The 25,680-nt window shown below is 62.0% G+C and overlaps 3 protein-coding genes across 9 annotated transcripts in view; 2 read left to right on the top strand and 1 right to left on the bottom strand.

Annotated features, from left to right (window-relative positions):
* USP48 (ubiquitin specific peptidase 48) overlaps positions 1–3,262 on the top strand; it is a 31,155-nt gene extending 27,893 nt beyond the window's left edge. For all 3 annotated transcript variants that reach the window (XM_074848417.1, XM_074848418.1, XM_074848416.1), the window contains 5 exons: positions 45–200; positions 420–545; positions 954–1,002; positions 1,227–1,253; positions 1,363–3,262. In XM_074848417.1, the coding sequence (XP_074704518.1) occupies positions 45–200; positions 420–545; positions 954–1,002; positions 1,227–1,253; positions 1,363–1,385 (381 nt within the window). In that variant the 3' untranslated portion in view covers positions 1,386–3,262. The remainder of the gene's footprint in view (positions 1–44; positions 201–419; positions 546–953; positions 1,003–1,226; positions 1,254–1,362) is intronic.
* Positions 3,263–3,666: 404 nt separating this feature from the next.
* On the top strand, positions 3,667–15,148 carry RAP1GAP (RAP1 GTPase activating protein). 3 transcript variants are annotated; one of them, XM_074848053.1, is made up of 23 exons: positions 3,669–4,078; positions 5,138–5,372; positions 5,456–5,503; positions 5,622–5,660; positions 5,747–5,932; positions 7,543–7,637; positions 7,715–7,793; positions 7,874–7,927; positions 8,033–8,116; positions 8,200–8,300; positions 8,379–8,508; positions 9,666–9,821; positions 9,911–9,982; positions 10,057–10,143; positions 11,085–11,222; positions 11,339–11,482; positions 11,859–11,927; positions 12,043–12,152; positions 12,242–12,316; positions 14,575–14,668; positions 14,754–14,835; positions 14,928–15,004; positions 15,090–15,147. In XM_074848053.1, exons 3-22 carry the CDS (start codon positions 5,465–5,467, stop codon positions 14,990–14,992), a joined length of 1,899 nt encoding a protein of 632 aa, XP_074704154.1. In that variant the 5' UTR covers positions 3,669–4,078; positions 5,138–5,372; positions 5,456–5,464; the 3' UTR covers positions 14,993–15,004; positions 15,090–15,147. The 3 variants fall into 3 exon arrangements, with proteins under 3 accessions (XP_074704155.1, XP_074704154.1, XP_074704156.1); XM_074848054.1 differs by lacking the exon at positions 12,242–12,316 and having other exon boundaries at positions 3,667–4,078; positions 15,090–15,148; XM_074848055.1 differs by lacking the exon at positions 11,339–11,482.
* Positions 15,149–16,793: 1,645 nt separating this feature from the next.
* ALPL (alkaline phosphatase, biomineralization associated) lies at positions 16,794–25,147 on the bottom strand. Of its 3 annotated transcripts, none has more exons than XM_074848057.1 (12): positions 25,062–25,147; positions 23,587–23,679; positions 23,387–23,506; positions 22,339–22,454; positions 21,301–21,475; positions 21,036–21,211; positions 19,487–19,630; positions 19,257–19,326; positions 18,512–18,646; positions 17,816–18,007; positions 17,589–17,708; positions 16,794–17,474 (listed from the first exon to the last, which is right to left on the bottom strand). In XM_074848057.1, the coding sequence occupies exons 2-12, from the start codon at positions 23,642–23,644 to the stop codon at positions 17,224–17,226; spliced, it is 1,557 nt and encodes a 518-aa protein (XP_074704158.1). In that variant the 5' UTR covers positions 23,645–23,679; positions 25,062–25,147; the 3' UTR covers positions 16,794–17,223. The 3 variants fall into 3 exon arrangements, with proteins under 3 accessions (XP_074704158.1, XP_074704159.1, XP_074704157.1); XM_074848058.1 differs by having other exon boundaries at positions 23,587–23,664; positions 25,062–25,091; XM_074848056.1 differs by lacking the exon at positions 25,062–25,147 and having other exon boundaries at positions 23,587–23,880.
* Between the last annotated feature and the right edge of the window lie 533 nt (positions 25,148–25,680).

The following is a 25,680-nucleotide window of genomic DNA, read 5'->3' as shown; positions in this document are numbered from 1 at the left end:
CCAATCCCAAACTCGGGCCCTTGATTTTTACCTCTTGTTTCTAGACCAACGGCGGTGCGAAGCGCCAGAAGGTCTCACACCAGAGCTTCATCACTTACCAAAAGCAAGGCATCAGGCGAAGCACCCGGCACAGGAAAGTCAGAGGGGAGAAAGCGCTGCTTGTTTCTGCTAATCAGACACTGAAAGAGCTGAAAATACAGGTAAGGTGGTTTTCCTCCAAGGAATAAGTCGTCTCGAGTAAGAAAACACAAAATTAGGAGCATGTGGCTGGGAGGGGATGGAGGGAAAGAGTATAAAAAATCCCACGTGGCGTCGAAAGGCGCGTGTTGCTCTTCTAAACGTGGTATTTTTGTGTAGCTCGGCAGTATGTTTTTTTTTCCCTCCGCACAAAATCAGCATGTCTCATTCTGTTGGCACAGATCATGCATGCATTTTCAGTTGCTCCCTTCGACCAGAATTTGTCGATCGACGGGAAGATACTGAGTGATGACACCGCAACGCTCGGCAGCCTGGGAGTCATCCCCGAGTCTGTCATTTTATTAAAGGTAACGTGAGAGTGTGGCTGCTAAAAGAAAGTCAAATAAAGCAGAGAGTTGAAGGGATTTTTGTACGACCAAAGAGAAACGTTGTGGTGGGTGTGAAAACCGCCGTGCAGAGGACGTGCCCACCCGTGACTGCTCCATGGCCTGATTTAACGAGTTCCTCTTGGAGGAGGAAAATGCTCCTTGGAGGAGGAAAACCCTCCTTTTTCTGTTTTAAAGAGCATTTATTAACTGGCCGAGCTGCGTGCGTACCACCCCAAAATACAGCTAAATTAGGGAGCGAGTCCTCTCCTCTTGTTCCCAGACACTGTTCCCCACTGCCCTCCCGAGCAGCACCGTGAACGGATCGGGCTGCGAACTTCCAAACGAGCTTGTTTGCTCGTTAATCCCCTGCTCTGCTTTATTTTCCAGGCTGATGAACCACTTGCAGATTACGCGGCGATGGACGACGTTATGCAAGGTGAGGCGAGGGGGTGGCCCGGAAGGTTTGGGGGTTCGGGGAAGGTGCCTCACTACTGTGATTGTGGGAGACGCTTTGGTGGCCAAGGATTGTGTTGGATTTGGGTTGTAAAGGTAGAAAATAGAGATGTTGAAGCTTTCTTGTCACGGTCAATGGGCGCGCTCAGACCAAAGATCCTTTTAGAAACAATTTCTAACACTGTGCTGTTTTCTTTCCATCCCCAGTTTGTATGCCTGAAGAAGGATTTAAAGGTGAGTCTGGGTGGGTTTTTTTTTTTCCTCCCCTTTATGTAAGCCCACATTAACTTCATCTCCATCCCATAAGCGTCGTCATCTTTTGGTGGTTGTTTTTTCTCCTCAGGGACTGGTTTACTTGGACACTGATGGTTTTTCTAAACGCTGGCAACAGAGGAGCGACCAGAAGGGAAGAGGATTTTGACATGGTAGGGCATTAAAAGAAAAAAAAAAAGGTGGATACAGGACTGAACTCTTTGACTCTTCCAGAAGGCAGAAACCCATTCTGAAATGACTGCACCCCTCCTTCCCCCCCCCCCCCGCCCCCCAAAAATGCCTTATGTCAAAGCAGATTGCACTGAAGGACATCCTGCCTTCAAGAGAGCGTTCCTGATTTTATATTTAATAAAACGACGGGAAGGTTGGAAAGTTTTAGCAGCAGTAAAGAGCGTATTGTGTTTACAGGCGAGGGAGACGGAGGCATTCTCGTGTATTCCCTGACTCGAATCCCACACCGCGCTCGTCTGTCCGGCAAGGGGTTGTAATCCAGTAGATCAAAAACATCTTGATCTGTTCTCCAGTAACTCTTTAGGTGTAACCTGCTTACAGATAATCCTGTCTTTGATCCACTATTACTCTTTCAGTACAGCATGGAAGTAAAGAAATTGTTACTTGTGAGGAATGTCTAGCTCTTTCAAAAAAAAAAAAAAAACAAAAAAACCCAACAAAAAAACCCACAAAAAAAAAAAAAATTCATCTATTTAACCCAAAATGTAAGCTGTGGTCTGCCTCCGGAAGCCTTCCATCGCGGAGGGGACGGGGAGCCGCCTCCCTCGCCGCCCCCGCCGGCTTGTCAGCCGCTTGCCTTCACTTCCAAACGTTTGATGATCTTTCAATAACCACCTGGTCTTTCTCTGTCAACTGTGTTTTTTTAGAAACGTGGGGTATTTTAATGACTTTTGATAACATCTTTTCCTCCAGTCTTGGGACTGCCAGGAGCGCTCGTGCCCGTGGCTTGAGTGGGGGGGGGGGGAGACTGAAAGGGAGACGGCGGAGGGGGCGCGGGTGGGTGGTGTGTTTCCCATGGGAAGAGGCTTTTTTTCACCTCTATTCTCCTCCTTTTTCAGGAATGCACTAATAATTACTATTTTTTTTTTTTTTTTTACATCTGTAGCCCCCAGAAAGGATCTCTCCCCGTTGCCTATTAATAGCAGGAAATAGCGTACCACTTCCAGACTTTAAAAAAAAAAAGGGCGCTGTCCTCTTTCTTTTCAGCCTTTTAACTTGTTTCCGGGGCAAAACGTTGATGCGGAGAGTCCAGCTGCTGCCACATCAGCTTTATTTTTTAAAGGATTGCAGGAGTTTGGGGCTGTGAGAAGACGGGGGTGGGGGGGACACAGACCTACCCCATCCCACCAACCCCGGTAGCGTTCATTTTAAATGTTCTCTTTTATCTGAAGAATCACAGCTGTTCTTTGCCGAGCGCGGGGCCTCCGCGTCCTCCTCTCCGTCCCTGGTGGGTTTTGGGGCGAAGCAGCCAGCATTTGGGGGACCGTGAAGCTCTTAAAAGTTTTTTGGGAGCAATGTGGACCCGCGTATTCTTTCCCAAGGTAAAGACAGCGACAGGAATTCAGCTGCTCCATCCTCCGGGAGCGGGCAGGAGGTTTTATTCTCAGACTGAAGCACTCGCTTGTGTACATATTTCCTGGAAATTCCTTTTTTTTTTTTTTTTGTCGATTTGCTGTTAAATTTTTTTTTTAATGTTACAAAAAAAAAAAAAAAATCTCTTCCTTGAGCTTATACTGTTGCAAAATTAAAGTCTCTAACCTCAGCGGGGAAGGAATGAGCGAGGGCCGGGGCGGTGTTTCTGAGAAGGGATGTGCGGCCGCATCCCCGTGTCCCGCCGAGGACGCAGGTACAAGATGTGATCAAAGGCCCAGTTACCGTTTTGTCTGTTATTTGCAAACATTATTGGATTAAAATTGTCATTTGAGCTGTGGAAGCCTTATTAAAGCGCATACACATGGTCGGTCTGGTATTTTAACACCTCGCCTAAAGGAAAGGGGGGGGGTTATTCCTCCCACCCAGCCTAAACTCGGGGTGGGGAGGGAACGAGGCCAACCTTGGCCCACCGGAGGGTTTTTCTCGAAGAGAAATTGGCACCAGCGCCGGTGCGTGATGGGCCGAGGCAGCTGCAGGGCTGCTTTTGGTGTCCCCACGTCACGTCGTGCCCTGTCCCCGCGCTGGCGCGTCGCCCGGGGCTGCTGCATCCCTGGGGGGGGGCTGCGTGGCCCCGGCTTGGTGCCAACCCCCCCCTTCCCCTCCGTCTCTCCTCGCTCCTTCCGCCCTGGCACCCGCAACCGGGAGCCGGTGCCAAGCGTTTCTCGAGGGCCCCGGAGCTGGGGTGTCCCTGGGAGGGAGGTGGGTGCTGGGGGGGGGCACGCTGGGTGCCAGGATGGGTGGTGGAGAGGGGTCTGGGGGAGCCCCGGGGTGCGGGGACGGATGGGGGGGAGCACCCTGGGGGGACGACACCCGGGGTGGAGGGGGGGTTCCCAGGCTGGGGGTGACGCCGTCCCCGGCGCCAGGCTCGGTTCCCAAGGCCGGATCCCGGTGGCCGGTCCCGGTACCGTTTTCCCGGTGTCGTTTCTCGGTTGTCGGTTCCCCGGGGGTCGGTTCCCGGTTCCGGTGCCGGTTGCCGGTGCCGGCCGCCCCCGGAGGGGCCGCCCCGCCCCGCCGCACGTGACGCGGCGCGGTGGCTGCGAGCGGCGGGGCCCCCGCTCCGCTCCGCTCCGCTCCGGTACCGGCTCCGCTCCGGTACCGGCCCCGGCCCCGCCGCCCCTCCGGTAAGTGCCGCGCCGCGGGCACCGGGAAACGGGGTCCCCCCCCAGACACCCCCGCACCCCCGATGTGTGTCCCCCCCCCGGCGCAGCACCGTCCCCCGGTGACCTTCAGCCGCTGCCGGTACCGGCAGCGCGGGGGGGGGGGGGGGAGCGGGGGAGGGGGGGACCCGGGCAGGGCGGGGGGGATCAGCCCCCCCCATGTACCCCCCAACCTGCCCTTCCCCAATATATGTCCCCATAAATTGCCCCCCCCAAACCTGCCCCCCCCAATATCTCCCACATTAATTACCCCCCCTCAATCTGCCCCCCCCAAACCTGCCCCCCCCCGGCTACCCCCAAAAATCTGCCCCCCCTCTTCCGCCTCCCCCATCCTGGTCCCATCACCTACCCCCCCCCCCCCGTGCCCCCCCCCAGCCCAGTCCCCTCAATTTGCCCCCCATGTACCCCCTAACCCCAACCTCCCCCCCCCCCAGCCTTGCCCCACATTTAGGTCACAGCCCCCCCCCGTGCTGTGTGTTCCCCCCCCCCCGGGCACTGCCCCCCCCCCTTGGGTGTTGGCGGGGGGGGGGCGATGAGGGAGCCCCCCCCAGGACCCCCCCAGCCCCACTGCCCGGCGGGGGTCACGCTGCGGCCCACGGGTCCACGGGGACGGGGCGCGTTTACACCGGGGTGGCGTTTACACCGGGGTGGTGTTTACACCGGGGTGGTGTTTACACCAGGGTGGAGTTTACACCAGGGTGGTGTTTGCGCGGGGATGGGGCGCTTTTGCACGAGCGTTCGTGTTTCCACGAGGATCGCCCACGGCCGGGGTGTGTTTTTACACGGCGGGGGAGGGGGACAGGGACAACCCGTTTACACCACTCCGGGGTTTACACCAGGGGCCGGTGTCGCCGTGTCCCCCCCGTCCCGCGCGGTGCTCGGCGCTGTCCGTGGTGCTGCCCCGCGCGGCGCCTCCTCCCGCCCCCAGAGGGCGCCCTTCGGGGAGGGGGGGGGGGGGGGGGTGTGGGTGTGTGTGCGATGAATTGGGGGGGGGGCCCTCAGTAGCCGGGCACCCCCATGTAGTGACCCGACACCCGCTGCTTCTGGCCCGCTGGCTCCTGGTAACCAGCAAGGTGGTGCTTGGCTTCCTGCCATCAGTAGGCTTCAGGGGTAACGCCGCTACCTGAGGGGCCAGGCGTCACGGAGAGGGGTTGTGGCGGAGCCCTCATCACCCCCAGGAAGCGCCATGGACCCCCCTGGACCCCCCCGCACCACCTAGACGTGTCTCCAGCCACCCCCTCAGTCACCGCACCCCGAGGTAAGCCCCCATGGGGGCTCCCCACCCAAGGGTGCCCATCCTAAGGGGGGGTGATGGGCACCCACAGCCCCCATCTCCCGCAGGGCAGCAGGATGGCCCAGCAGCGCCACACCGTCCCCCCACCGCTCAAGGTAGGCATCGCTGGGGGGGGGGGGCACCCAACCAGCACCCATGGGTGCTAGCATGACCTCCACCCACCCCAGCACCCATGGGTGCTAGCGTGGTCTTCCCCTCCCCGTTGTCTTGCAGACAGAGGAGGACTACATCCCCTACCCCAGCGTGCACGAGGTAGAGCACCCACTCCCCACCAGAGATGGGTGCAAGGGCAGGTGGGTGGGTGGGTGCCAGAGCACCCACCTCGGTTGTGGGTGCAGGTACTGGGCCGGGAGGGGCCGTTCCCCCTCATCCTCCTGCCGCAGTTTGGGGGTTACTGGATCGAGGGCACCAACCACCAGCTGAGCGGGACACCCGAGTCCCCCCCCACCCCAGCACCCGGCACCCGCGCAAGGCTTGAGGGCAACCACACGGCCAAGATCTACCGCAAGCACTTCCTGGGCAAGGTGAGGCCCCGTGGGTGCTCCAGGTGTGGGTGCTTGGAGTCGGTGGGTTCCCCATGGGAGTGGTCATGGTCATGGAGACCTCATAAACATGGGTGCTCATGCCTGTGGGTGCTCACGGACATGGGTGTGGGTATCTATGGGCATGGGAGCCCCATGGGTGTGGGTGCTCATGGACATGGGTGTCCTATGACATGGGAGCTCATGGGCATGGGTGCTCATGGAGGTGGGTGATTCATGGGTGCAGGTATCTATGGGCATGGGAGCCCCATGGATATGGGTGTTCATGGATGTGGGTGCCCCATGGCATGGGTGCTCATGGGCACGGGTGCTCATGGAGGTGGGTGTGGGTATCTACAGGCATGGGAGTCCCACAGGTGTGGGTGTTCATGGATGTGGGTGATGCATGGGTGCGGGTATCTATGGGCATGGGAGCTCCATGGGTATGGGTGCTCATGGACCTGGGTGCCCCATGGCATGGGTGCTTGTACATATGGGTGCTCATGGAAGTGGGTGTGAGTATCTACAGGCATGGGAGCCCCATGGATATGGGTGCTCATGGGTATGGGTGCTCATGGAGGTGGGTGTGGGTATCTACAGGCATGGGAGTCCCATGGGTGTGGGTGCTCATGGATCTGGTTGTTCCATGGCATGGGTGCTCATGCATACATGGGTGCTCATGGAGGTGGGTGTGGGTATCTACAGGCATGGGAGTCCCATGGCGTGGGTGGTCATGGACATGGGTGATGCATGGGTGCAGGTATCTATGGGAATGGGAGCTCTATGGGTATGTGTGCCCCATGGTATGGGTGCTTGTACATATGGGTGCTCATGGAAGTGGGTGTGGGTATCTATGGGTGTGGGAGCCCCATGGCATGGGTGCTCATGGACATGGGTGCCCTACAGCATGGGTGCTCATGGACATGGGTGCTCACGGACATGGGTTGCTCATGGGTGTGGGTATCTACAGGCATGGAAGTCCCACAGGCGTGGGTGTTCATGGATGTGGGTGATGCATGGGTGCGGGTATCTATGGGCATGGGAGCTCCATGGGTATGGGTGCTCATGGACCTGGGTGCCCCATGGCATGGGTGCCCCATGGTATGGGTGCTCGTACATTTGGGTGCTCATGGAAGTGGGTGTGGGTATCTATGGGTGTGGGAGCCCCATGGCATGGGTGCTCATGGACATGGGTGCTCACGGACATGGGCTGCTCATGGGTGTGGGTATCTACAGGCATGGGTGCTCAGGGATATAGGTGCCCCATGGGCATGGGTGCTCATGGGTATGGGTGGCTCAGTACATGGGAGACCATGAGTGTAGGTGCTCCACAGGTGGTGGTATGGGTGCTCATGGACATGGGTGCCCCATGGGGATGGGTGCTCAGGCTTATGGGTGCTCAGGGACCTGGATGCCCCATGGCATGGGTGCTTGTAGACATGGGTGTCTATGGACACAGTGTGTAGGGTGGGTGGCCCATGGGCATGGGTGCCCCATAGGTATGGGTGCTCATGGATATTGGCACTCGTGGGGATGGGTGCCCCATGGCATGGGTGCCTGCCAGCGTGAGCACCCATTGGCACGGTCATGGGTGCTTGGCCCCCTCCCCACAGGAGCACTTCAACTACTACTCCCTGGACCCGGCGCTGGGCCACCTCGTCTTCTCCCTCAAGTACGACGAGCAGGAGCACCTGCACCTGCTGCTGCGGTGAGCAGGGTGCCAGGGGGCACCCATGGGTGCTGGCTGGGGGTAGGGGCCACCCTGACCTCTGCCTCACCCCACAGCACCCGTGCCCGCACCCTGCATGACGTGGTGCCCATCTCCTGCCTGGCCGAGTTCCCCAATGTGGTGCAGATGGCCAAGGTGGGTGCAACACCTCCGGCAGCACCCATGGGTGCCCCCTCACCCTGAGCCACCCATTGCATCACCCATCCTTCCCGCAGCTGGTGTGCGAGGACGTCAACGTGGATCGCTTCTACCCTGTGCTCTATCCCAAGGTGACAGGGTGCAGGGGGGGGGGTGGCGGCCACGGGCACCCATGGGTGGGGGGCACCCCGGGGTGTGCCCCGCCACCCAACCTCCGCCCCCTCCCGACCCCGCAGGCGTCCCGCCTCATCCTTGCCTTTGACGAGCACGTGCTCAGCAACCACTTCAAATTTGGAGTCATCTACCAAAAACTGGGGCAGGTATGGGGTGGGGTGGGTGGGGGTTAGGGTGGGCGGGGAGGGGTCCCAGCTGGGTGCTGGCACCCATCCCCACCCCACCGCAGACCTCCGAGGAGGAGCTTTTCAGCACCACGGAGGAGAGCCCGGCGTTCACCGAATTTCTCGACGTCCTGGGTCAACGGGTGCAGCTGCGGGACTTCAAGGGGTACGTGGTGGGGTGCTGGGTGGGGGGGGCACCCATGGACCCCCCAGATTCAGGGTGCCTGTCCCCCCACCCACCCAGGTTTCGGGGGGGTCTGGATGTGACCCACGGGCAGACGGGCAGCGAGTCCATCTACTGCCACTTCCGCGACAAGGAGATCATGTTCCACGTCTCCACCAAGCTGCCCTACACCGAGGGGGACGCCCAGCAGGTGGGGCACCCATGGGTGCTGGGGGGTGGGGTGGAGGGAGGTGGGGGGCAAGGGTTAAGGGGGAAACACATGGGTGCTTGGGGAGGATGGGGGTGTGAGGGGTCCTGGGGCACCCCCGTGGGGTAGGAGCGCTGGTGGGGCACCTATGGGTGCTTTGGGGGTGTCTATGGGTTACAGGGGCTGCTGGAGCACCCATGGGTGCTGTGTAGGTGTCTATGGGATGCAAAAGCTCCAGAGGCACCCATAGGTGCTGGTGGGGGCATCTATGGGATGCAGGGGGCTGGCAAGGCACCCATGGGTGCTGGGGGGCATCTATGGAATACAGGGGGCTGGCAGGGCACCCATGGGTGCTGGGGGGCATCTGTGGGATGCAGGGGGCTGGCAGGGCACCCGTGGGTGCTGGGGGACATCTGTGGGATGCAGGGGGCTGGCAGGGCACCCGTGGGTGCTGGGGGACATCTATGGGATGCAGGGGGCTGGCAGGGCACCCGTGGGTGCTAGGGGGCATCTATGGGATACAGGGGACTGGCAGGGCACCCATGGGTGCTGGGGGACATCTGTGGGATGCAGGGGGCTGGCAGGGCACCCGTGGGTGCTGGGGGACATCTGTGGGATGCAGGGGGCTGGCAGGGCACCCGTGGGTGCTAGGGAGCATCTATGGGATACAGGGGGCTGGCAGGGCACCCATGGGTGCTGGGGGGCATCTGTGGGATGCAGGGGCTGGCAGGGCACCCGTGGGTGCTAGGGAGCATCTATGGGATACAGGGGGCTGGCAGGGCACCCATGGGTGCTGGGGGGCATCTGTGGGATGCAGGGGCTGGCAGGGCACCCATGGGTGCTAGGGAGCATCTATGGGATACAGGGGGCTGGCAGGGCACCCATGGGTGCTGGGGGACATCTGTGGGATGCAGGGGCTGGCAGGGCACCCATGGGTGCTAGGGAGCATCTGTGGGATGCAGGGGCTGGCAGGGCACCCGTGGGGTGTTGTCGATGGGATATAAAAGCTCCAGGGGCACCCTGGGTGCCCCTGGGCACCTCTGGGGCACAGGATCTGCCATTCCCTTTGCCCCCCTTGGTGTGACTGCCCCCCCCCCACCCCGTGTCCCCCGTGTTCCCGTGTCCCCGTGTCCCCCCCCCCCCCCCCTCTGTCCCCGCAGCTGCAGCGGAAGCGTCACATCGGCAACGACATCGTGGCCGTCGTCTTCCAGGACGAGAACACCCCCTTCGTCCCCGACATGATCGCCTCCAACTTCCTCCACGCCTTCGTGGTGGTGCAGCTGGAGCAGGGCGGCTCCCAGGGGACCCTCTACAAGGTACCGCCCCGGGCCTCAGTGTCCCCATCCCCGCAGGGTGCTGGGGGGGGGGCAGCAGGGTGCCCCGTCACCTCTCCCACCCACCGCAGGTCTCTGTCACCGCCCGTGACGACGTGCCCTTCTTCGGCCCGCCGCTGCCCGACCCTGCTGTCTTCAGGAAGGTGAGCACCCATGGGTGCTGCTGGGGGGGTGTCCTTGGGTGGCAGCCACCCAGGGCCACCCTTCACCCTCGCAGGGCCCCGAGTTCCAGGAGTTTCTGCTGACAAAGCTCATCAACGCCGAGTACGCCTGCTACAAGGCCGAGAAGTTCGCCAAGCTGGAGGTGGGTGCAAATGTGGGTGCTGGGTGCTGGGCACGGGGTTGCTGAGGGTGCTGGGCATCTGCGGGGGCGTGGGGGGGTGCCTGCAAGGGGGCTGGGCATGCCGTGGGGCTGTGGGTGCTGGGCATGCGGGTGCTGGGCACAGCGTGGGTGCTGTGGATGTGGGTGCTGTGCCTGTAGGTGGGTACCATGCATGCCGTGGGTGCTGTGCGTGCAGGGGCCACGCACGTGGGTGCTGTGCCTGCTGTGGGTGCTGTGCATGTGGGTGCTGTGTACAGTGGGTGCTGTGCACGATGTGGGTGCCACACACATGGGTGCTGCGTCTGCTGTGGGTGCTGTGTGTGTGTGGGTGCCATGCACATGGGTGCTGTTGCTGCTGTGGGTGCTATGTGTGTGTGGGTGCTGTGCATGTGGGTGCTGTGCATGTGGGTGCTGTGTACAGTGGGTGCTGTGCACGATGTGGGTGCCACACACATGGGTGCTGCGCCTGCTGTGGGTGCTGTGCATGTGGGTGCTGTGCATGTGGGTGCTGTGTGTGTGGGTGCCATGCACATGGGTGCTGTGCACGTGGGTGCTGTGCACGTGGGTGCTGTGCACGATGTGGGTGTCACACACATGGGTGCTGTGCCTGCTGCGGGTGCTGTGTGTGGGGGGGTGCTGTGCATGTGGGTGCCATGCACATGGGTGCTGTGCACGTGGGTGCTGTGTGTGTGGGTGCTGTGCATGATGTGGGTGCTGCTCACGCCGTGGGGGGGCCGCGTGGGCTGGGGGTGGAGGGGGGGTCCGCGTGTCCCCGGCAGCGAGGGCAGGAGGGCGCGTTGGGGAAGGGGGGTGTCGCGGGGGTGTCGCGGGGGTGTCGCGGGGTGTCGCGGGGGGTGTCGCGGGGGGTGTCGCGGGGGTGTCGCGGGGGTGTCGCGGGGTGTCGCAGCGGTGCGGGTGCGCAGGAGCGGACGCGGGCGGCGCTGCTGGAGACGCTGCACGAGGAGCTGCAGGCGCGCAGCCAGGCCATGCTGGGGCTGGGCCCCGACGACGAGCGCCCCGACAACGGCGCCGCCGCCCCGGGCTTCTTCGAGTCCTTCAAGGTGGGGCATGGGGGGGGTCCGTGCCCCCCCACCCCCCCCCCCCTCTAAAAACCACCGGGGGCGGGGGCGCCCGGCGGTACCGGGCGCTGCTGACGGGGCGCGGGGGGGCCTTGCAGCGGGCGCTGCGGGGCCGCAGCCCCTCCCTGGAGGCCGTGGGGCTGGGACCCCGCCGGGCCCCCCCAACGCCCCCCCCCAACGCCGCCAACGCCGCCGCCGCCGCCGCCGCCGGACCCCCCGAGGGCGCCCCGGGGGCCGCCTGCGTGAGTGCCCCGCCCCCGGGACACGCCCCCGGGACACGCCCCCGCCGCTCTGGCCACGCCCCCGCCCCGCCAGCCTGCCCGCGGCCGCCGGGCTGAGGCCACGCCCACCTGCGGGAGGCCACGCCCCCACAGGGAACAACCTGCGCGTCTAAAGCGCTCTGACCCCGCCCACTCCCCCAAACCACGCCCCCGAGCCGCTTCGCGCGGGCGCGAAACCCACGCCCCATCGTTAAGCCACGCCCCATTCGCGAGGGCCACGCCCCCTCCCCGCAGCCCCTTTCACCCGCGCGGCCCCTCCCCTCGCGCTGGCCCCGCCCCTCCCGTGCCGCCGGTGCCCCGGTGCCCCCCGGGGCCGGTGACGCGGTGCCGCCCCCAGTCGCTGCTGGTGCCCGGGAGCCGGCGGGGACGCCGCGGCAGCGCCATCGGGCTGGGCTCGGTGGAAGAGGTGGGTACCCCCGGCACGGACCCCGCCGCCGTGTCCCCTCCCGGTGTCTGTGTGTGTGTCCCCCACCCCGCCCCGCGGTGTCCCCCCCCGGTCCCCGGTTAACGGCGACCCGCAGGCGCTGCTGGTACCCGGGAAGAGCCCGTCGCGGCGGCGGCCCGGCCCGCTCGGCTCCCGCCGCTCCAGCGCCATCGGCATCGAGAGCATCCAGGAGGCGCCGGCCGGCAGGTGAGCGCCGGTACCGGGACACGGGGCTGGCACCGGCCGGGGTCCCCTCCCGGTGTCACCTCACCGCCCGCTGCCTCCCCCCCACCCAGGGACGGCCCCGCCGCCGCCCCCGAGGGCGCCTGTTCCGTACACAGCTCCCCCGAGAGCCACCGGCCCCCCGACAGGTCCCGCACCCGGCACCGGGATGGGGGCACGGGGACGGGGTGACACGGGGACTGGAGGGCACTGGGATGGGGCAGCGCAAGGACTGGGGGGCACTGGGACATGGTGGCACCGGGATGGGGTGGCACTGGGATGCAGTGGGCCAGGGTGGCACTGGGATGGGGTGACACAGGGACTGGAAGGCACTGGGATGGGATAGCACAAGAACTGGGTGGCACTGGGACATGGTGGCACTGGGATGCAATAGGCCAGGGACTGGAGGGCACTGCGATGGGGTGGCAAGGGGACAGGGTGACATTGGGGTGACACAGAGTCTGGAGAGCTCTGGGATGGGACAGCGCAAGGATGGGGTGACACTAGGACATGGCGGCACTGGGATGCCATAGACCAGAGTGACACTGGAATGGGGTGGTACCGGGATGGGGTGGCACTGGGATGCAGTGGACCAGGGTGGCACTGGGATGGGGTGACATGGGGACTGGAGGGCACTGGGATGGGACAGCACAAGAACTGAGTGGCACTGGGACATGGTGGCACTGGGATGAAGTGACATCGGGGTGACACAGGGACTGGAGGGCACTGGGATGGGGCAGCACAAGGATGGGGTGGCACCAGGATGCAGTGGGCCAGGGTGGCACTGGGATGGGGTGACATGGGGACTGGGGGGCACTGAGATGGGGTGGCAAGGGGACAGGGTGACATTGGGGTGACACAGAGTCTGGAGAGCTCTGGGATGGGACAGCACAAGGATGGGGTGACACTAGGACATGGCGGCACTGGGATGCCATAGACCAGAGTGACACTGGAATGGGGTGGTACCGGGATGGGGTGGCACTGGGATGCAGTGGACCAGGGTGGCACTGGGATGGGGTGACATGGGGACTGGAGGGCACTGGGATGGGACAGCACAAGAACTGAGTGGCACTGGGACATGGTGGCACTGGGATGAAGTGACATCGGGGTGACACAGGGACTGGAGGGCACTGGGATGGGGCAGCACAAGGATGGGGTGGCACCAGGATGCAGTGGGCCAGGGTGGCACTGGGATGGGGTGACATGGGGACTGGGGGGCACTGAGATGGGGTGGCAAGGGGACAGGGTGACATTGGGGTGACACAGAGTCTGGAGGGCTCTGGGATGGGACAGCGCAAGGATGGGGTGGCACTAGGACATGGCGGCACTGGGATGGAGTGACATTGGGGTGACATAGGGACTGGAGGGCACTGGGATGGGGCAGCACAAGGATGGGGTGGCACCAGGATGCAGTGAGCCAGGGTGGCACTGGGATGGGGTGACACAGGGACAGGAGGGCACTGGGATAGGGCAGCACACAGATGGGGTGGCACTGGGACAGGGTGACACTGGGGTGGGATGACACTGGGACAAGGTGGCACCAGGATGGCTGGCACAGGGCAGCAGGGGGCCAGGACAGCAGAGGGACGGGGTGTCACAGGGACAAGATAGCAGGGGGATGTGGGGGGGTGGCACAGGGATGGGGTGGCACTTGGGTGGCTTGGGCACAAGGTGGCTTGGGGTTAGGGTGGCATGGAGAGGGGGTGACACGGAGGGGGGTGGCATGGGGACAGAGTGACACTGGGATGGGGTGGCACCAGGATGGGGTGACATTGGGGTGACACAGGGACTGGAGGGCACTGGGATGGGGCAGTGCAAAGACTGGGTGGCACTGGGACATGGTGGCACTGGGATGGGGTGGCCACAGGGATGCAATGGGCCAGGGCGGCTGTGGGATGGTGTGGTGACAAGGGATGTGGGGATGGGATGGCACAGGGCTGGGACATCAAAGGGACGCGATGGCGTGGGGACAGGGTGGCACAGGGATGGGGTGACACGGGGATGGGACATCCCAGGAATGGGATGGCATGGGGACAGGATGACATGGAGATGGGACATCCCAGGGGCGGGATGGCGTGGGGACAGGATGACATGGGGATGGGGTGGCACAGAGATGGGACATCCCAGGGACAAGGTGGCACAGGGACAGGGTGACATGGAGATGGGACATCCCAGGGGCGGGATGGCGTGGGGACAGGATGACATGGGGATGGGGTGGCACAGAGATGGGACATCCCAGGGACAAGGTGGCACAGGGACAGGGTGGCATGGAGATGGGACATCCCAGGGGCGGGATGGCGTGGGGACAGCGTGTCCCGGGGACAGCGTGGCGTCGCGGCAGGCCATGGTGGCGGCCACACGGCACAGTGCCAGCCTGTCCCCGGCTTTGGGGACTGTCCCCTGGCAGGGCCGAGAAGCCGGAGCCGCCGGATTTCTCCCGCTCCTCGTCCAGCGCCAGCAGCTTCGGCAGCGCCACCGAGGAGCCCAGCGAGCCGGGCAGGGTACCGGGGTGCCAAGGGGGGGGGGGCTGGGGGCAGAGGGGGGGGGGGCAGCACCGCTTTGACACCCCCCCCCCCGCACCCTTAGGAGAGCCGCTCGCCCTCGGGGACCCACCACGACGCCTTCACCGACACCCCCTGGCCGGATGACCCCCCCGGTATCCCCCCAGGTAGCCCATCACCGGGGTGTTAGGCCACCGCGGGGGCTGGGGAACCCCCCCCGGGGTGCTCACGCCCCCCCCCACCCCCTGCTTCCCCCCAGGCCGCCGTCCCCCCGAGCCCCCCTGCCCCGAGATCAAAATCCAGCTGGAGCGGCCCCCCCCCTAATCCGGTGAGACTGTGTCCCCCCCTCCCCAGTGCACCCCAATATGGGGGCACCATATTGGGGTGCACCCACTGATTTCCCTCCACACAGGGCTCGTAGTCACCCCCCCACACACACCCCGGCGGGGGGGGGGAGTGTGTCACCGCTTCGCCTCCCCCCCCCCCCCACCCCGGCCACCCCGTCCGTGTGCCTACCTCTCCGTTGCCAGGAGCTGAAGCCATCGTCCCCGGTGCAAGATTTGGGGGGACACCCCCAGAAAAATGGAGGTGTCCCCCCCCCCGACAATCTCTGTCACCCCAAATACCCCTTGGGGGGGTGATGGGCCACAAAGGGCCCCCCCCTGCCCCATGACCCCAATGCCACACGGAGGGGGCTCCCCCACACTGAAGAGTGGGTCCAACCGGAGCATCAACCCCTCCCTAAACAAAAGGGGGGGGCTCAAATCCAGGGCAAACCCAAAGTGGGGCTCCCCCTGCCCCCTCCCCCTTTTATTTTAAGGGAAAAAAGCTGTGGAATGGGTTGGATGCTGCAATTGGGGGGAGGGAGGGATTATTTTTTTTCAAGCCCCCCCCAAATCGTGTTTGTGTTTCCCGTGAGGTCCTGTATAAAATAAAGGTTTATTTATCGCTACGGCTGGGGGGTTGCTGGAGGCGGGGTCCCCGATATCTGAAGGGGGGGGGTCCCCAAAACCCCAAGCATCAGCAGGGACCGATGCTCTGCACGGTCTTAAAAACACCCCCAAATTCACCCTTTTTTGGGGTCACTTACACAAATTTTGGGCTTTCGCAGCAGCCAGGCTGAGCAAAGCCTTTATTTGATTATCCATATTTTTGGGGGGGCTGTAGGTACCCCAAAATTCGGCAGGCAATGCCCTCACACACACCGCCCCCCCCCCCATCCACCCCGCACTCCCCTCAAACCCACTTTTTCAGCTCTGGTGGCCAACGCGGCGTCGGGAGTGGCCTTTGGCCAGCAGTCCCGGTGGCCACCGGCTTTGCGCCAAATCCCCGGCCAAGAAAAAGTGGTTCCCCCCCCCCCCCGCCCCGAACCCCCAAAAACCACGAAGCACCCCGGGACTGGTTAACATAGCTTGGTACCGCCTGGTTTCTGGGAAGCCCCAGCGCCAGGGTTGGGTCGTGGTTGGGGATGCCGGCGCGGGTGCAAAGGGCGCTGAGCAAAGTGGGGGTGTCAGAGACACCCCCCCACACCCGCCCCCCCCCCCCCCAAAATCCAGCGCCGCTCGGGTCACCGCCTGCGCCCGTTCCAAAGTTTACCGGTTAATAAAAAAACCGGAGTGGAGATTTATTTATAAAGCTGGTAAATAAATAAAAAAAGGGGAGGATTGGACGGGCCCACTGGGATTTTTTTTGGGGGGGGGAGTGAGGTGTGGGGGGGGGGGGTGTTGTGAGTGCACGCTGCAGAATTTGCACACGCACGGTGGCGTTTGCACAGGCACAGTGACGTCTGCGCGTGCAAGGTGACATTTGCACGTGCAAGGTGACATTTGCACACCCAGGGCCCCTCTCTGGGGCTACCACAGGCCTCAATTGCCCCCCCCCCCCCCCTCCCGCAGCACCTTGCAAGCTGCAAAACCCCCCTCCCCTAATTACCCTCCCTAATTATCCAGTCCTAATGAAGACACTCCAGCTGGTGCCACCCCCTTAAATCCCTTCGCTCCCCAGCCCCAACACCACCCTAAATCCCTCCCTGGGCAGCAAGTTGCCTTAAATTGAAGGATTTAAAAGCAAAATAAGTCACCCAGGAGGCCAAAAAAAAAAAAAAAAAAAAAGCAAAACCCACAAGTTTTGGGGACAAATTAACCCAGTGAGTTAATTTTTTTTCCCAGCTTCATGTGGTTTCTGAGTATCCACACATGTGGTGAGTTGGGCACTGGGGTCAGTCCTCAGCCAAGGGACCGGGAGGCATTTTGGGACCCAGCCCCATCGCGTCTGGCTCAAAGAGGGGGTTTTATCCGCGGAGGCTCCGGCTCCCATCCCAAATCCCGCGGTGGGTTCGGGATGGGGCAGGCAACGATGCTAATTATAGGGGAAGGAACCGTGTATTTACAGAGGCAGCTCCCAGCACGAAACCGCCGGCGGCTGCTGCTTTTACTCCGCTGAGTCTTTCTTTTTCTCTCCTCTTTCTGGGCGCTGCTATCCACAGAAGAAAAAAAAAAAAAAAAAAAGGGGAGGAATTAAAAATAAATCCCCCTCCACGGTTTGCAAGAGGCGCTTTAGCAGAGGAGGAAGAGGAGGGCGAGGAAGGGCAGGAGGACGGTGGCGGCGGGGCGGGCGGCAGCGTTGCAGTGGGCTCGGTTGGAGCCGATGCAGGCGGCGTAAGCCATGGCGTGGGGGATGTAATTTTGCTCGTGGACCCCGTGGAGGAGGTGGGCCATGGGGCCGCGGGCGAAAACGGCCACGTCCTCGCCGCCGTGGGTCTCCTGGCGCAGCGGCACGGCTGATTGCGCTTGGTAGTTGGCGTGTGCTGGGGGGGGAAAAAAAAAAAAAAAAAGGCAAAAATTAAGACTAATTTTTAAAAAGCGCTCATTTTAGCCAGGCTGTGATAATTTAAGGGGGTTTTGCCCCAAAATGCACTCACCAAAATCCACGGCGGAGACGTTTTCTCGCTCGCCTGCCACGATTTTATAGCCGGGGCCGTTGCCGTAGAGGATGGAGGTGAAGGGTTTGCGGTCCACGTCGCTCTGCATCGGGGCCAGACCTGGCAGCGGTGGCACCGTCAGCAGGACGGGGCCGTCCCCAGGGTGTCCCCGGGGTTGATGGGTGTCCCCTCCCTGCGGGTCCCTCTGTGGCCCAGCAAGGACTCACCGAAAATGGGGTTCCCGCGGGGGGTGTAGCCGCCGAAGGTGAAGACGTGCGAGTGGTCGGCGGTGACGACGCTGAGGGTGTCCTGGGGCGAGGTGAGGCGGGTGGCCAGCCCGATGGCCCGGTCCAGCTCCACCGCCTCGTGCAGCGCCTGCTTCGCCTTCCCCTCGTGGTGCCCGTGGTCGATGCGGCCCCCTGCGGCCCCCGGCACCGCTCAGCATCGCCCTCCGCAGCGCCCACCCCCCCCTTGGCATCCCCCATCGCCCTCCTCTTCCCTGCTTTGCATCCCCCCTGTCTCCATCACCCCCTTTCCCCCATTTGCATCCCCCCGTCACCTCCTTCAGCTCCCTCTTTCCAGGCCCCCATCAGCCCCTTCATCCCCTTTCCAGCCCCCCATCACCCCCTTCATCCCCTCCTTCCACCCCATCACCCCCTTCATCCCCCTCTTTGCATCCCCATCATCCCCTCTATCCCCCCTTTGCATCCCCCCACTCTTTGCATCCCCATTGCCCCTTTTACCCCGCTTTTTGCATCCCCCCCCCCCCTTTATCCCCCCATTTTTCCACCCCCATCACCCCCTTTATCCCCCCTCTCTGCATTCCCCCATCAGCCTCTTTATCCCTCCCCTTTTTGCATCCATCACCTTTCCCCCATGCATCCCCCATCACCGCCTCTGCTCCCCTTTGCACCCCCACACACCTTCAACCAGGAGGAAAAACCCCCGGGGATTTTTCTGGAGCATCCTGATGGCTACAGCCACCATCTCAGTGAGGGACGGATCCGTCTCGTTATTCCTGTCCAGCTCGTACACCATGTCACCCGGCTCGAAGAGGCCTGGGGACAGTGACACTGCTGGGGACATCCTTTCCCCACAAAAAAACCCAAAACAAACAAAAAAAAAAAAAGGGGGGGGGCCAAATCCAGCATTTCTGCCTGCTTCTTGTGCTGGTTCAAGCATTTCACACGCCACCGGATCCAGGGTGATTAGATAGGAGCCGGGGGATGCTCCCAGCCCTTCCTTCCTCCAGCACAGCTGAATCCTGCAGCCCAGCACCGAGGGCCAAAACAAAAATTGTATCCCCAGGGCAGGGTAGCAGCATCCCTCGGAGGTAGCAGCATCCTTGTGGGGGGAGTAGCAGCATCCCCAGGGTGGCTACCAGCATCCTTGTGGGGGGAGTAGCAGCATCCCCAGGGTGGCTACCAGCATCCCTTGGGGGTGCATCAGCATCCCCAGGGTGGCTACCAGCATCCCTTGAGGGGGTACCAGCATCCCCAAGGGAGTAGCAGCATCTTGGGGGGGTGGGTACCAGCATCCCTTGGGGGTACCAGCATCATTTGAGGTGGGCAACCGGTCACTCCAGCTGCCTCAGCATTCTGGCACAGGCCAGGGGTCCCCCCAAAGCACCCAATTGAGGCCGGGGCACCCCTGGGTGCTGGGACTCACCCAGGAGGAAGTCGACGCGGCTGAGGTTGAGCGCCAGCAGGTCCCGCCGGTGCCACACATACTTGGCGACCTGGGGACGGGGGACAGACAGGTTGTCACCTCCCCATCACCTCTGCCGACCCCAGGGCTGCTGTATACCCCCCTCCCCAAAATATTTCCTCCCTCTGGGAATGGCTTCTCAAGGTTATAGTGGGGTGACATGCGTGTACCCCCAAAAAAGTCCCTGTCACCTTGCCGGGGGGCTTGACATCGTGCCACGCCTGGACGAGGTCCCTGCGGTCCAGGCGGGTGCCCCGATGCTTGTCCTCATGGGGATACTCCACGTCGCTGGCGTTTTTGGGAAACATATATTTCCGCCCACCGCCCAAGATCACCTGTGAAAGTGGGGCAAAGAATGCATTTTTAAAAATATTTTTAATTATTTTGATTTTTTCCCCCCAATTCAGGGAGAAAACCCCGACGCGGAGCAGCGGGATGTCCAGGGAAACCCTGTCGCTGTGCGAAAAAAACGGGCAAAAACACCCAAGGAATTTCACCTCACTCAAAATATCCCTGAATCTCTTCCTATTAATTAAACCCCAAGACAAAAATAACCATTTCCAGCAGCGAATCTGGCTTTAAAAATTTTTTTTCCCCCCCATCTGTGGGAGGGATGCTCCACATCGGGGTCCCCACATGAACCCGCCAGGACGGAGCCCCATCCCGCGGCTCTCGCTGTTTGCTTTGGAGTCCGATTTATTTGGCCTCTGTTATTTATAACCAAGCACAGATTTTTTTTATTCCCCCCCCCTTCTCCGCGCAGAAGGTGAATTATAAAGCTGCAAAACACCACCGCCAAAATTATTAAGCGAAAAAAAAGGGAAAAAAAATGTCTTTTCCCCGCTATATAATTATTTCCAGCCTGGGACAGAGTTAAAATTATATTAAAGGGAAAAAAAACAGAAGAAGAGGCTATTAAAGAGCTAAATAACAGGCTGAAATGTTTTGCTTTGGGGCTATTTTGAAGGACAGAAGAGTATTTATTTACAGGGCTGAATTTCTGCGTAAATCCGCAGCGAGGGGCAGAATCGGGGGGAAAATGGAGGGTTTGGGGTATGGGAAGTATGAGAAAGGAGGGGGCGGCTGTGGATGTGGGTGGAGGGGGGTTAAGCAGGATTGATTCGGGGTTCTCTGTGTGCTCGTGGTCCCAGCCCTGCGTCCAATGGTCCTACTGGTGTGTCCATCGGTGGTCCTGGTCCCACACCCACCCAGCGGCCAGGCACCCCACCCATGGGTGGTCCCAGTCCCATATGTGCTGGGGGTTCTGGCTCAGCACCCATGGCTGGTCCCAGTCCCATATCTGCTGTGGGTTCTGGCTCAGCACCCATGGGTGGTCCTGGTCCCATAACTGCTGGGGGTTCTGGCTCAGCACCCACGGGTGGCCCTGGTCCCATATCTGCTGGGGGTTCTGGCTCAGCACCCATGGGTGGTCCTGGTCCAACATCTTCTGGGGTCCCAACTCTGCACCCGTTGGTGGTCCTGGCCCCATATCTACCCACAGTCCTGGTCCTGCACCCTTTGGTGCTGGCTCTTCACCCACTAGTTGTTCCAGCCCAACATCTACTGGGGGTCCTAGTCCTTCAGCCATTGGCGTTCCTGGTGTTCCACCTACCCACAGCCCTGTCCCCATCCCTGGGTGGTCCCGTTCCCATCCCTGGCCGGCTCCAGCCCATATCCCTGGTGGCCCCATCTCTGGGAGGCTCCAGCCCATGTCCCTAGTGGCCTCGTCCCCATCCTCACCTCAATGTCAGGGATGTTCTCCACCAGCTGCCGGGCGATGTCCTTGCAGCCACCCTCCAGCGCGTCCGGGGGCATCTCTCCATCCGAGTACCAGTCACGGTTGGCGGAGTGGGCGTAGGCAGCACTGGGTGTCGCGTGGGTCACCCGCGTGGTGGTGACGATGCCCACTGCCTTGCCTGCACCACGAATTCAGGGGACAATGGTGGGAACACCCCCAAAACCCATCGCTTTACACCCCCACCTCTGGCGCCTACCAGCCCCTCACCTCCATCTTTGGCCCAGCGGAGGATGGAGGTCACCTCCTGGCCCTTGGTGGTGTTGCAGCGGTCACGGGTGACACCAGCGCTGACACCCACTGTCCCCTCGTTGGCTTTGACGCCGCAGAGGTAGGCGGTGGCTGTGCCCGCGCTGTCGGGCACCTGCGCGTTGGTGTTGTAGGTCTGAGAGGGGGGGAGATAAATAAACCACCATCATCACCACCATCATCATGACCACCATGACCACCACCATCATCACCATAACCACCACCGTCATCACCATGACCTCCATCACCATGACCACCACCACCATGACCACCACCACCACCACCATGACCACCACCACCATCATCACCACCGTCATCACCATGACCACCACCACCATGACCACCACCACCATCATCACCATGACCTCCACCATCATCACCACCATCACCATGACCAGCACCACCATCATCCCCACCCTGGGCCTTCATCATCATCATCCTCACCCTGCAGCTCCCCTCCCCATGCTGGTTGGCTGCACCGGACCCTCATCTCACCTGTGCCCCCTTCCTTTGCCCCTTGCCCCCCCATTTTGCCCCTTGCTCCCCTCAGCGCAGTTACACATCCCCCCCTCACTGTATTTTGATACTTTTAGCCTTTTTTTAGCCCATTTTTAGGCAGGGGGAGGGAAACCACCACCATGAGCATCCCCCGCAGGGCGAAGAGAAACAGCGGGGAGCAGCCGAGACTTCCAATTTAATAATAAAAAAAAGCCTTTTGTTCAGCAAAATGACCCCAGGAGAAGCGGGGGGGGGGTCCCGCGGCTTCCCACGGCCGGGCGGCCTCATCCTGCCCCCCCTCCCCGTTCCCACGGGCCGGACCCTGGCACAGCCAGCGGGCACCAGCGCCAGCTCCCTTTGCCCGCCCCTGACCTAATTTCAGCTCCCAGTCGATGCCGGCTGCCCGTCCGTGACCTTGCGGTGGGTGTCGCGTCCCCCAGGGGCATCCTGGGGGGGGGGGGTTGGTGTGGTTCAGGATCTGACCCCCCCCGGGGGGCTCACCTTGGCCAAGGCGACGTAGGGGAACTTGTCCATCTCCAGCAGACTCTCCTCGCCCTTGCGGTTTTGCAGCTGCCCTTTGAGGATGCGGGCGGCCGTGACGGTGGAGACACCCATGCCTGCCAGGGCACCCGTCAGCTCCCCGCCGAGGACGGGCCAGCTCGCCACACGGGCGCCGCGCAACGCTGGCGGGCACCCAGTTTATCCCAGCACCCGATTTTATTGCAAACCCCATTTATGGCAGCGCTCCCTTTATCACAGCACCCAGTTTATTGCAAACCCAGTTTACCGTAGCACCCAACTTATGGCAAGTTGAGTTTGTCGCGGCACCCAACTTATCACAGCACCCAGTTTATCGCAAACACGGTTTATCGCAGCACCCAATTTACCGCAGCACCCAATTCATTGCAAACCCAGTTTATTGCAGCACCCAATTTTTTGCAACTCCCGTTCATCGCAGCACCCAATTTATTCCAAACCCAACTTATCGCAGCACCCAGTTTATCCCAGCACCCAACTTATCGCAGCACCCAGTTTATCCCAGCACCCAACTTATCGCAGCACCCAGTTTATTGCAAACCCAATATCGCAGCACCCAGTTTACTGCAAACCCAACTTACCACAGCACCCGATTTATTGCAAACCCCATTTATTGCAGCACCCAGTTTATCCCAGCACCCAACTTATCACAGCACCCGATTTATTGCAAACCCCATTTATCGCAGCACCCGATTTATTGCAAACCCAGTTCATCACCACACTTAATTTATTGCAAACCCGATTTATCGCAAACCCAAACTTATCACAGCACCCAATCGCAGCACCCAACTTATCGCAGCACCCAATTTACTGCAAACCCAATTGATCCCAGCACCCAATTTATTGCAAACCCACTTTGTCACCACACCCACTTTAATACACCCGATTTACCACGGCACCCGCTTTACCACAGCGCCCACTTTAAGACACCCAACTGATCATGGCACCCATTTATCGCAGCCCCCACTTCACGGCAGCCCCCCCTCGCCCCCGGTGGGTGCCCCCGTCTCACCGTCACCCAGGAAGAGGATGAGGTTCTTGGCCACGTTCTGGTTGAGGCGCTGGAGCCGCAGAGCGTCCCGCAGGGTCTCCTGCGCCTGCCCCCGCCAGTACTCGGGGTCCTTCTCCCTCTCTGCGGAAAGCGGGCTCCATAGCACCCAACAGCACCCACTTTTGGGGTGGTGACCCCCCCCCCCCCAAAACCTCACCTACCAGGGACCAGCGATGGCGAGCAGAGCTGGGTGAGGAGGAGGAGGAGGAGAGCCTTCATGCTGCGGTGCTGCGCGGGTGCTGGATAGGAGAGAGCTGCGGGGTGGGGGGGGGCACCCGCCCCGTGCCTCAGTTTCCCCACCGAGACCTTCGTCCCGGGGCTCGGCCAAGCGAGGACGGGAAGGAAATGTCCCCTCCCCGCGCGGTCATTGCTGTGACACCCTGGGGACATGCCAGCTCCCCACCCCTTGTCACTGGGCCCATGGGGCATCACCTCGCTGGCACCAACCCGGGGCTGGGGACGGCGCCGTGGCTCCCGTGGGTGCGCGGCACAGCGGGGTCCCCGGCGCGTGTCCCCGACCCCCTCGCATGGCCACGTCCGTCCCCATCACGGCTGGGTCCCCATTGCACGTTGGGGTCCCCGTCACATGGCCGTGACCCCATCGCATGTCCCTGTCCCCATCGCATGGCCATGTCCCTGTTGCACACCCGTGTCCCATCACACGTGTCCCCACCCCATGCCCGTGTCCCTGTTGCACACCCGTGTCCCATCACACGTGTCCCCACCCCATGCCCGTGTCCCTGTTGCGTTCCTGTGTCCCCATCGTGTGTCCCCATCACGTCCCCATCGTGTGTCCCCAACTCATTCACACCCACAGCCCTGTTGCACGTCTGCATCCCCTTGCACACCCGTGTCCCCAACACATGTCCACGGCCCCATCACACGCCTGTTGTCCCTGTTGCACGCTTGTGTCCCCACCACGTGTCCGTGTCCCCATCGCACACCATGTCCCTGTTGCACACACATGTCCCCATCGCATGTCTGGGTCCCTGTTGCACATTTGTGTCCCTGCCACATGGCCATGTCCCAACCACATGCCTGTGTCCCTGTTGCACACTTGTGTCCCCATTGCACACCCATGTCCCCATCACATGCCTGTGTCCCTGTTGCACGCTTGTGTCCCCATCGCACACCCATGTCCCCACCACGTGCCCATGTCCCTGTTGCACACCCATGTCCCCGTCGCACACCTGTGTCCCTGTTGCACACTTGTGTCCCCACCACATGCCCATGGCCCCATCGCACACCTGTGTCCCCACCGCACACTCATGTCCCTGTTGCACACTTGTGTCCCCATCGCACACCCGTGTCCTCATCGCACACCCGTGACCCCATTGCATGTCTGGGTCCCCGTTGCACACTTGTGTCCCCCATTGCACACCCGTGTCCCTGTTGCACGCTTGCATCCCCATCGCACACCCATGTCCCCACCGCATGCCCGTGTCCCTGTTGCACACCCGTGTCCCCATCTCATGTCCATGTCCCCATCACACCCCCGGCTCCCCAATCGCACCCTCCCCCAACGTTGCGCGCTCACCCCTCCGCACCCCCCGCCCCCCAGGGACCCCCCCGCTCCCCTGGGGGTGGCAGCGGTGGCCCCGGGGGGGTCCTTACCGCCGGGGGGACACACACGTACCCGCACAAACTTGGGTCTCGACACCCACGTCCCTCCTGGGCGGCGGGAGGAGGCCGGGCCGGGGGGACAGCGAGCCCTTAAATCCCCCCCGCACCCGGCCTTCGCCTCCTCCTCCTCCTCCCCTTCCTCCACCCTCCCCCCGCAGCCAACGGGGGGGGGGGACGGGGGGGGACGACGGAGAAGAAAAGGCAACAAACTGGGCTTACTGGTGCCCTCTGCCGGGTTATACTGGGAGGACTGGGAGGACTGGGGTGCACCCAAGCATGGCTGTGGGTGATCAGCATCCTCCCCCGCCGAACGCGGGGGGGTGTGTGTGCGTTAAGATGTGTGTTTTGCCGAATTTTGCGTTATTTTCATCCAAAACGTGCCAGCGACACGAGAGTGATTTTGGGGTGGGGGTGATGGAGAAGTGGGGTTCCCCCTGCCTCAGTTTCCCCGTCGTGGGGGACCGTGGGGCTCCGTGGCCCGCGGAGCCGTGGGTGGCTTCCCAGAAGGTGGCGGTCTCAGCCCAAAAATCCGCTCCCCGAAAGCTTCGGGGTGCCCCCAAGGGTGCCCCAACGCCGCCCCCGACGCCCCTGGGATGGGCACGGCTCCTGCAGACCCCCAAATCCTCCCAGCA

This window comes from Strix aluco, chromosome 22 (genome assembly GCF_031877795.1).
Source record: "Strix aluco isolate bStrAlu1 chromosome 22, bStrAlu1.hap1, whole genome shotgun sequence".
In the NCBI taxonomy this organism is placed as follows: Eukaryota; Metazoa; Chordata; class Aves; order Strigiformes; family Strigidae; genus Strix; species Strix aluco.
Note: the sequence above shows the minus strand (reverse complement) of the source record. Positions and strands in the feature narration are given on the sequence as shown.

Coding starts and splice junctions, on each gene's coding strand:
- RAP1GAP (XM_074848053.1), top strand. CDS start 5,465: ATGGCCCAGCAGCGCCACACCGTCCCCCCACCGCTCAAG. Junction 7,638..7,714: donor CACCTGCACCTGCTGCTGCG/GTGAGCAGGGTG, acceptor CTCACCCCACAG/CACCCGTGCCCGCACCCTGC. Junction 14,669..14,753: donor AGCCCAGCGAGCCGGGCAGG/GTACCGGGGTGC, acceptor CCGCACCCTTAG/GAGAGCCGCTCGCCCTCGGG.
- ALPL (XM_074848056.1), bottom strand. CDS start 23,854: ATGCCCCATGGGCCCAGTGACAAGGGGTGGGGAGCTGGCATGTCCCCA. Junction 22,455..23,386: donor CATCCTCTTCCTGGGTGACG/GTGAGACGGGGG, acceptor GTGCCCTGGCAG/GCATGGGTGTCTCCACCGTC. Junction 21,212..21,300: donor CCGCTGGGCCAAAGATGGAG/GTGAGGGGCTGG, acceptor TTCGTGGTGCAG/GCAAGGCAGTGGGCATCGTC.